A 9600-nucleotide genomic window follows, 5' to 3' on the forward strand; every position below is an offset into this window, starting at 1 on the left:
CCGATTTCATGGCAACTTTATTCAAAGAGGTGTTCCAGGATAAAAACCTCCTATGAGAGCCTGAAGTGGAAATTGCCTACAAAGGCAGGTCAGTAACTAAATCGGGAGACAGAGCGATGATAGTAAAAATGCAAAGATGTTTGGCCAAGCAAGCTATTTTAAAAATAGTGAAGAAGGAGGGAGTGAATGAAGGTGAGGATCTTCCTAGATCTGACTGCGGAGATGAGAGAAAAGAAAGAGCCCAATTCCAAGATGTCAAAATTACGTGAAGCTGGGAGTAAACATGGGATAATCTATCCAGCCACACTCATAATCAGAGACTAAATACTTCCAGGATCATAAGGCTGCAGAAACTTATTTTAGAAAGCTGATCAAACCCACTCTACCAGTGTGATACGGTGGATGCTGAAAAGGGACTTACCTATATCAAGATGGAGAAGACATCAAGGAAATAATGACTTTTTGACTAGAACATAACTAGTTCTGGAGGTAAAGTGTGGATTTATTACTTAAATTGAATTGTGAATTGGCATATTTGATTTGTTTTGTTTCTATGATATTATTTATTTTAATTTTGTTGTACATTTTGATATATTTTCAGTATTTCAATATGTATAGGTTAATCTCTAGGAGAGACCAAATGTCTAGATTAAAGTAGACAGATTTGTTTTGTTTTAGAAAGGGTTCATTATTTAATGAGACACAGGTCTATAAATAGGATATACTGTAATTTATATGTTTATGGTGTTGAAACAAGATATTAAATTAGATTAAATTATTTCAATATGTATAACCTCGAGAATGACCCATTCATTGCGTGGGTGTTCAACTAAATTAGAATACTTTTTCATTTAGGGAGGGCTGATTAGGACATAAATAATTGATTAGGATATAGAAATAGCAGAATCATTAGAATAAGATGGTTAACGTGGAGGTCAGCTTACTCAGGCTTGCAAACATGGACTTTTGGTGTGACAATGCGAGTGACTGTGTTTGTATGTGTATATCTTTGATGTACGTGTGGTTGTCGGTATGTCTATGTTTGATTGTTTTGTGTATGAATAAATGTTGTCTTAGTTATAGCTCTGACGTTAATCGGTTATTAGATGAAGAGCAAAGTAATTATTATAAATTCATTCAATGTTAAGGTATTAACTACATAAGAAGGGACTAAATATAGCCCACATAAACATTTGTAACATTAGTAATAAGTTAACTGAAATCACGGAAATATTAATTTCAATTTTCATATCTTAGCAATAACAGAAACACATCTTGATTCAACATTTAAGGACTGCACTAATGATACAAGGACACAGCATTTTTAGGAAGGATAGGAATGCATATGGGGGTGGGGTTACTTTTTATATTCATATTATTCATTTGGGATGATCTAATAGACTCCGTTTATTTTGTATAAGAATTTATTATTCAGTTTAGAAAGACACTACTCTACCAGACATGCTATAGGAAGAAATTTTATATTACCGGAAGCAAGAACAAACTCAATCAAACAAACAGTTATGTATCGAACTATGCATGAATGGAATTTACTCCCTAGACATATCACAGAAAACAGAAAACAGTAAAATTTTATTTGAAATATAATTCAAACAGCATCTTTTGACTCGAGATTTTGAACAGATGTAGAAACTAATGTAATGTATGGAGGTTAAAGTTCCAGTATTCCAAATGTGGACAGGCCAGCAACACCAGAAGACATGGAAGCATGTTTTGAACTAAATACAAATGTGAGTTTGATTGTGTTGATGTGTCTTGGTTGTGGAGGGTCTTTCTGCATTGTGGTCCGGGGATGCAGGAGTGAAACGGATGGCATTCTGATTTGCAATGAGTTACAAAAGTTGTGAGGAGTTGTTCTCCATGTTTTCCAAATGTGATTTAAGAATGAGTGTAAAGGTGAGTTACATTTAAATAGTCAAATAGTATTGGAATTTTATGCATTGTAACAACATTGTTATTATGTTAGTTAATTATATTATTTAAATTTTTCATTAGCTGGTAAGGTATGTGTGTATGAACATATATTGATGTTATACATATAGTTAAATACATACACAAGTATTCTTTAGTTCATAATTATGACTATGGTAACTACCAGGTAGGATAGGAGATTGTATCTGACTTTGCTGCAGCGTTATAATGAAAGAAATGTAGTAACTAACTTGTGATAACCCAGAATGTTTAAAGTGAATAACATACTGCACTTGAAATACAGTAATACAAGTTATATATCTGGGTAATCCTAAAGTAATCAAATATAATCAGTTACGTTACTGTGTTGGAGTAATCCAACAAATTATGTTGCTAATTAAAATTACAAGGTAATTGGTAAACTGTAAGGAAAAGTATTTAAAGGAATCTTACCCAACACTGGTGGATACTTTCCATAATTGAAGTAATTGGATTTCATATATTTTGATTATTGTATTGTCAGGAGTGTGTGTGTTCCAGTCTTTGTCCTGTTTATTTGTAATGTTATGGGTTATGTTATGATATAAGTTGTTATGGTTGCATTGTCACAATATAAAGCTTCTTTGTTGACCCCAGGAAGAATAGCTGCTGCAATGCTGTAGCTAATGGGGATCCTAATAAACTAAACTAAGCTAAACCTAATAACCCCACCTCAGAGGCAGGAAGAGAAGTACTGTAAGTGGACGGGAGCGGAAAGAATTTTCAAGATTTAGGAAAATATGACTTTGACTTCATAAAAGTATGAGTGGCTCATGCAGGTAGTGTACACATAAATACTGTAATTAATAAATTAATTTGATTATTAAATAACTATTAATCTCCAGAGGGGAATTTGTTCACCCATGCATAGTGACAAATAACAAAAGACACAAAGATCAGACAGGTCACAGCAGACAACATATGAAAGACATACTGCCACAACAACAGTAGTTCACAAACTAACACATTCCAAGAGGACATTATTGTTGTTCAGCAGCCTGCCTAACTGCTAACTTTAAAAAATACAATGTATTTCATACAATCTATCAATTAATGAATAAAAGGCTGACCATAAGTCAGGCACCTGAAAACGGGGCCAATAAAACAGGCAATAAATGAAACCTTAAAAAATAACAATTGTAAAAACAATAAATAAAAAAAATTAAACCTTACAAACTGTGTCATAAACACAATCCATATCTCTGGAAACAGGCAAGTATCACATGTCATTAAATTTTAGATGACTAAAAACACCAAACTTCAAATTGAAGTATGGTTTCAACTCTCCGCCAATCTTTCTATTGCCGTCAAAGGACTTGTGTTTCTAGAGGGAAAACAACCTGGCCTGTGCCTTTTTTTCATTGATATTTTCTGATCAGTTCAGTATAGTATTATATTTGCTTGTTATTTCAATAATGTAGAAACACTATAAATATATAACCAACCAGGCTCTAATGTGCATTTACATTTTTTTTTCAAATGATTTATGTGAATGATGGGGAATTTCATTAGAACTACAATCACAGTAATGTGTGCAGGTTAAGTGAAACATAACCTTTTGTGGGCATATGAGAGTGTGTCTGGGGTGATAGCAGCAGGGAGTGTGTTTGCTGGTGCTCCATTAGAGGATGGAATTGGCTGGCAGCTGCGGGCCTGGACATCCCCATCTGTTTGGACTCAGAGAGAAAGAGGTTGTCCAAAAAAAGAGCTTGAGAGACAAAGAGCATGGGGTAAAAAACATACAAACAGGAAATTAGAGAAAAAAGGATAAAGAACTTTTAAAATAACCTCTTGGAAAATGTGTTTGTTTTAAATATCCAGGAGTGGTTTAACAAATTGTGTATACTCTCTCTACATTACCAGTTCCTGTTTGTATTTACTTGCCTTAGGGCTATTATTACTGTACTCAGTGCACTTTGTCCTGTGTAGAAGGAAAGCTAGACTATTACATTTTATCAATAAATTGAAATATCCCCTGATGGATGATTACTGTGGCTCAGCAAGAACTGCCAGTAACTCTTCTTTCCATTAAGGTAACTAGCTGTAGGACAGCACATGATTTCCCTTGTGAAATTATTTTTTTTTGAATCCAGTCAAAAATACGCATAAAAAAATACTCTACGAGAGAGGAATTTTATAAGATAAACAACTGGACACAATAAGTCAGGCAGCTACAGAAGACGTTTCATAATCACATGTTCCACATACAGTACAGTAGAATCCAGTCATATACGGTATGTCCACATGTCCAACACTAGGCAGTTCATATAAACATTTGGTACTCTATCTGCATAGAGAAACACAGAGCTCTAGATCCTTGCTAAAAAACTGCCTGCTTTCTGCAATTTAACTCCCTCTGCCTCCCCAGCCCCCTCCTGTATTAGCACTCAGTTGTATGTGAATATGTTTCTTTAAATATGTTATATGTTCATGTTCATTAAATGTTGTGTATCTCAAACCCTGCCAGAGCATCACATAAGCAGAAGCAAACAGCCACATTAAAATGTACAGTTTGTATTGACAACTATTTTCTACTAAAGTTTGACTATAGTTCTATCAGTACTTGTTCTAGTTAAACTTAGTAGTACAGAAGTAGTACTAGTACATTATTCTTTAGTATGTAAAGTATGCACTTTGTTACCTTTAATTCATAGAAATACTTATCTCTTTTACTCTGCTCTTCCTTACAGATGTGAAGAATGGACTGACCTCCACTGTGTCTAGTGGCAGTGATGAAGGCGATGGTTGCTACGTCAATGTCCAGCGGCCACACTCGGTGGAGATGTCCACCATGGCTGCATCCAGCAGGGCAATCAAGGCAGAAAGACCACGCAGCAACACATCTGAGGCCAAGCTGGAGGCCAAGAAGCGAGTTATCCGCATGCTGGTGGTCATTGTTGTCCTGTTCTTTCTCTGCTGGATGCCACTGTACTGTGCCAACACCTGGCGGGCTTTCGATGACACCTCTGCCAAACATGCCCTCTCAGGGGCACCCATCGCTTTTATCCATTTGCTGTGCTACACCTCTGCCTGCGTCAACCCAATTATTTACTGCTTCATGAACACACGTTTCCGCAAAGCTCTGCTTGCCACGTTCTCGTGCTGTGCCGCACCTTGCCATCCTCGTCGTCGTGGGCTACGGGACAACGAGGAGGATGTTATGGCAACGGGTGCGTCCATGTCCAAGTTCAGTTACACTACAGTCAGCACCATGGGAACCTGCTGAGACAGATGAATGCAGGCACAATCCAGAGGAGACAGTTACTACGGCAACACAGCACCCCACATCCTTTGTCTTTAGGCCAACTTTGTGCTCATAGAGAGTGGAGTGGAAAAACAGGCCATATAGTGTAGCAGTATAGAAGCTTCACCCATGACTGTGAGTAAAATTAAGTAGGGATTATTAATGGAACCCAGTCTTACAGTGTACATATATAGCTATAGCTATAGCTATATCATGGCTATATTGAAAAAGCACAAAAAACAGAGTATACAGTTATCTCTTGTCACAGTGGACCCAGGCACATAGTTTGCTTAGATGTTTGTGCAGAGGATGTGAGTAGTGGTGGGCTGTATGATATGTGAGGGAGGCAGTTTGATAGTCATTATGTAGCTATAAAAATAGGAAGGCCATTTGCTATGTAATTATTAAATTGTATTTTATAATTTGCTGTCAGTTGTTAATGTTTATCTGTGTTAATGATGGTAATGCAATTGCCTTGTGGACTAAGTGCCTGGTTCTAAATACTATGTTATATTTGTCTGTTTGACTGTTGATTTGCCTCATTCATCACGGGAAACCATAATCACAGGAAAGATTGTGACCTGAGGGGTTTGGATGTGGAGTTTAAAGACTCAAAAGATCTTCTAAACAAACTGAAAATCCTTCTCAGAAGAATTTGAGGAATTTCCTTCAGTGGGGAACATATAAATGAGTCAGTTCTACATGGCTCCACAGTCTGCAGAAAACACTTCAGTGGTATAAACAGCTTAGATGGGCAGTGGTGATGCCTTGTGTTGTGGTTGTAAACTGTAATACTAGCCATCTTTGTGTTTTTGAGTTTTTAACGCTGGATTTGCCTGTGTATGCTGCAATGTTTGTTTGTATTGTGTCCTGTGTGAACACAGTAGCAAATGTGAGAAGGGTGACTTGATGCTTTGAATTGTGGTTGTTTCTCATATTAGGGCCTCTAGTTTGAGGGCAGTACAAACTGGCTGATAAGTACCCAGGACTTTGTGGGGAACATCTGGATAGGATGTTGTTAACCTTAGTCATGCCAAGACGGCTGAATAATAGTATAAAATAGGTAAGTGTTAATCTCTTGTATTTCAGTGACTGAAAGACGACTGTGATTTTTAGTCTTTGTGTTAAGTATATAGTGCATTTTACTCATAATCATCACTCATCAAACATGAGTTTAGGCTAAAACAAGGCATATGCTTCACATACATATGTTAATTATGTTGTATAGTAGCTTATACAACAGTAAATGTTATGTTATGTTACCTTATGAAAGTATGGAAGAGTGATTTTTATAAACAATAAATTCACTGCAGCCTTACAGTAGGTTTTAAAGGAGGTAACAGGAGGATCAAGTAACTACACTATATACAAAAAAAGTTCAGTGATTGTTCAGCGACTTGCAGTCCCTGTTGAGCTCACCTACAGGCTACAAAATGGCAGCCAGGTTTCGAAGGTCTCTGTTTGTCAGGCCCTGTCTGGCATGCCTGACTCTGGCTCCCCTGCTCACCTCGCACTAATTCTGTTACAACCTCAACCCTGCCAGGCTGAACGGATGAGCATATTTCACTGAGTGCACCAAAGCACAATGCTGTCAGTCTCACATCTAACAGATGCATGGCCTGCCTTTGTGAGCATTTTTTTTTGAAGATTCTAGATCGGCCTGCAGCTTTTGTGGTTTATTGTGTGCACTGTTCCCTTTTGTGTTTAAAATATAAATCATAGTGATGTCTTGCAGGAGGGTAAACTACAGTAAGACAGATCTGAGCAAATGACAATCTCGTCAACACACCAAGACTGGGACAATAAAATTTTACGTGCTAATAAATTACTCTCTGATGCTCCTACTTCTATTTCTCTACACTGACGCAACCTTACCTTCACGTGCGTCCAGTGTCCAGTTCATGTCCAGTGTAGAGACGAGGACAACGTGACAGTCAGAACCTTCCCCTTGTCTCACTGTACAGAATCAGGCCATATCATCTTTGAAACACAAGAGGCACACATTCATCTAGCTGTCACTGTCTGTGGGCTTGATGGTCCTGTGCTGGTTAACACAGGGGCATCAGGTCTTTGTATGTATGGCTCCGATCTTAAACATGTAGTGAAACCAAAGTGAGATCACGGTAGACAGAGTGTGTTTTCAAATTGAAATGCCAGTCTGATCTCACAATCTTGTTATTGAACCTTCGAACAGCAGACATTTCTTACCATGAAGTTCTCCTGCTGTAAACAGCAGACGGGAGTGTTTATGTGTCTGCCAGTAGCATTTTTCAGCTTGAGAAAAATTGTAACCCAGCCGTCTGTGTTGTGGTTTTATGAGTGACACTTGGAAAGTGTTTTTTATGGAGAGCTGTGAGAGGCTGATTTCCCTGCGGTGTCACAGAGGCTGTTTGACGTTATGACTTGCTCCCCAATCTGCCCCACCTCATCAAGTAGCCACAAACACACACACACACACACACACACACACACACACACAAAGTACTCCAGCTTAAACTGGTTATTATGCACTTGCTCTTAACCAACTACAAACAGATGCCAATATTTAGTTTTTTTCCCCCTTCACAAAATTAATACTGGCCATGAAAATTAAAGTTCAGTATAAAAATAACTATGTTGACAAATATGCAGTAGGTAGTGACTGGAGTAGGACTGTCAGATTTTCACTACACAATTATCATGGCCAAAAGAATTCACGATAACGATATTATTGCAATATCTATAGAACATTTTTAAAAAGTTAGAAAACTTCTTCTTTTTTTGTTTTATGGCAGGTGGCAACCAGCGTTAAGATGCATTACCGCCAACTACTATGACAAAGCGAGAACGGATAGAAACGGAAATGATTTAAGAGGCGCTGGATTCAATATTATCATATGTATATTATTAACATGATATCAGTATTTCATTTTAAAATATCACGATTATCGTCAATACTGGTATATTGCGACACCCCTAGATTTTAGCTCTAATTAGCATATTCCACTAAGGTATAGATAGATGTCAATGTGAACAGAAGTACTAAAGGTTACTGTAAATGCTGCCTTCAGTCAGTTTTTAAAAATGTCCCATTGATGATTATATTACCAAGCATCATATTATATGTAATGTGTATTCTTCAATCAGAAATCGTCAAAATCACACATACAGGAAAGTCACGCATCAACGAATTTGATCTGGTCAAGGGCAAGAGACATGCTAAAAAGTGACAATTGAATTACATAGAAAAATCTATCCTGCACACTACAGATAGTGTTGCCCAGGGGGCCATGAGTTTAAAGCTGCACTAGTCAATATTTTTTATATTAACAATGGCTCAAACTACTATGTGTAATGTGAAAAGGGTTACTCGTAATGACAAAATCATAGAGAACACCACATAGTTTTTGCCTATTTTGGATCATAGTTTTGGTTTTCCAGCCAATAACTCTGCTCTCATTAATCAGCTACAGCAGGCAGCTGTTTTCAGCAAATAAACCGACTGTACGCCACCTGCTAAGCACCAAACAGGAGACAGACAAAGTTAATGACTAACTGGTGGACATAGAGGAGAATTTAGCTGCTTAAGACTCAGCTATTTCCCACATGAGTTGGTGGAGACCAAAACAGAACTGAAAGGACTGAATATTGGACTTAAATTCATTGGGTGACCACAAACATAACTCCAAATTAATGCTAATGTTGCTCAGTTTCTGTTGGATGTGGAAATAGGCAACTGTTTGCTAACATGTTTGCCATAAAAATTTTATAAGGTGATAATATGTCAATGTTGTGTTTCAAGGTTGTACCACTGCCCCCAAAAGGGGGTCAAAAAATCAATTACTTCAGCTTTAAGGTTTGGGTTGCACTGGCCTGCTGCCACTAGTGCTTGGGCATAGTACAACTGTGTTTGATCAGGCACTCTGCTGAATAAAGCGCATGCATACTCTCACTCTCTATAAGAAAAAAAAAGGCTATTTAAAGGGCCAGTTCACCCAAATCACACATGCACAAAAAAACTAACTAAAAATGTTCACCTACCTGCAGAAGATGTAGCTATACAGATAGTTTCAGTTGTATATACAATGGTTTTTAGATATCCACTTCTGGCAGCTGTACTCATACCCCGATACAAGAAAGGTGAATAGAATTTATTTTTGTGTTGCTCAAAGCAGTGAAAAATGACAGCTGAAAAACTTTACTATTCACTTGAACTATTTATGTGACAAAAGTTCCAAATAGCGTCATTACCCTTTAATTGTTTCAGGAAAAACACATTGATGTTGAATTATTCAAAGGTAAATATTACTTGAGCATCACAAGTGGAATTCCATTTGAATCCATTGTGTTGCAATGGTAGCAGTCATCTCAGAGACAGACATACCATGGACATCTGAGATATCGCA

General features: G+C 37.3%; 1 protein-coding gene across 4 annotated transcripts in view; it reads left to right on the forward strand.

Annotated features, from left to right (window-relative positions):
• The window catches only part of LOC122885383 (cholecystokinin receptor), a 33095-nt gene extending 25996 nt beyond the window's left edge, over nucleotides 1-7099 (forward strand). For all 4 annotated transcript variants that reach the window (XM_044216382.1, XM_044216380.1, XM_044216379.1 and 1 more), the window contains one exon: nucleotides 4662-7099. In XM_044216382.1, coding sequence (XP_044072317.1) covers nucleotides 4662-5197 — 536 coding nt within the window. In that variant the 3' untranslated portion in view covers nucleotides 5198-7099. The remainder of the gene's footprint in view (nucleotides 1-4661) is intronic.
• Nucleotides 7100-9600: the final 2501 nt, after the last annotated feature.

This window comes from Siniperca chuatsi, linkage group LG12, assembly GCF_020085105.1.
Source record: "Siniperca chuatsi isolate FFG_IHB_CAS linkage group LG12, ASM2008510v1, whole genome shotgun sequence".
In the NCBI taxonomy this organism is placed as follows: domain Eukaryota; kingdom Metazoa; phylum Chordata; class Actinopteri; order Centrarchiformes; family Sinipercidae; genus Siniperca; species Siniperca chuatsi.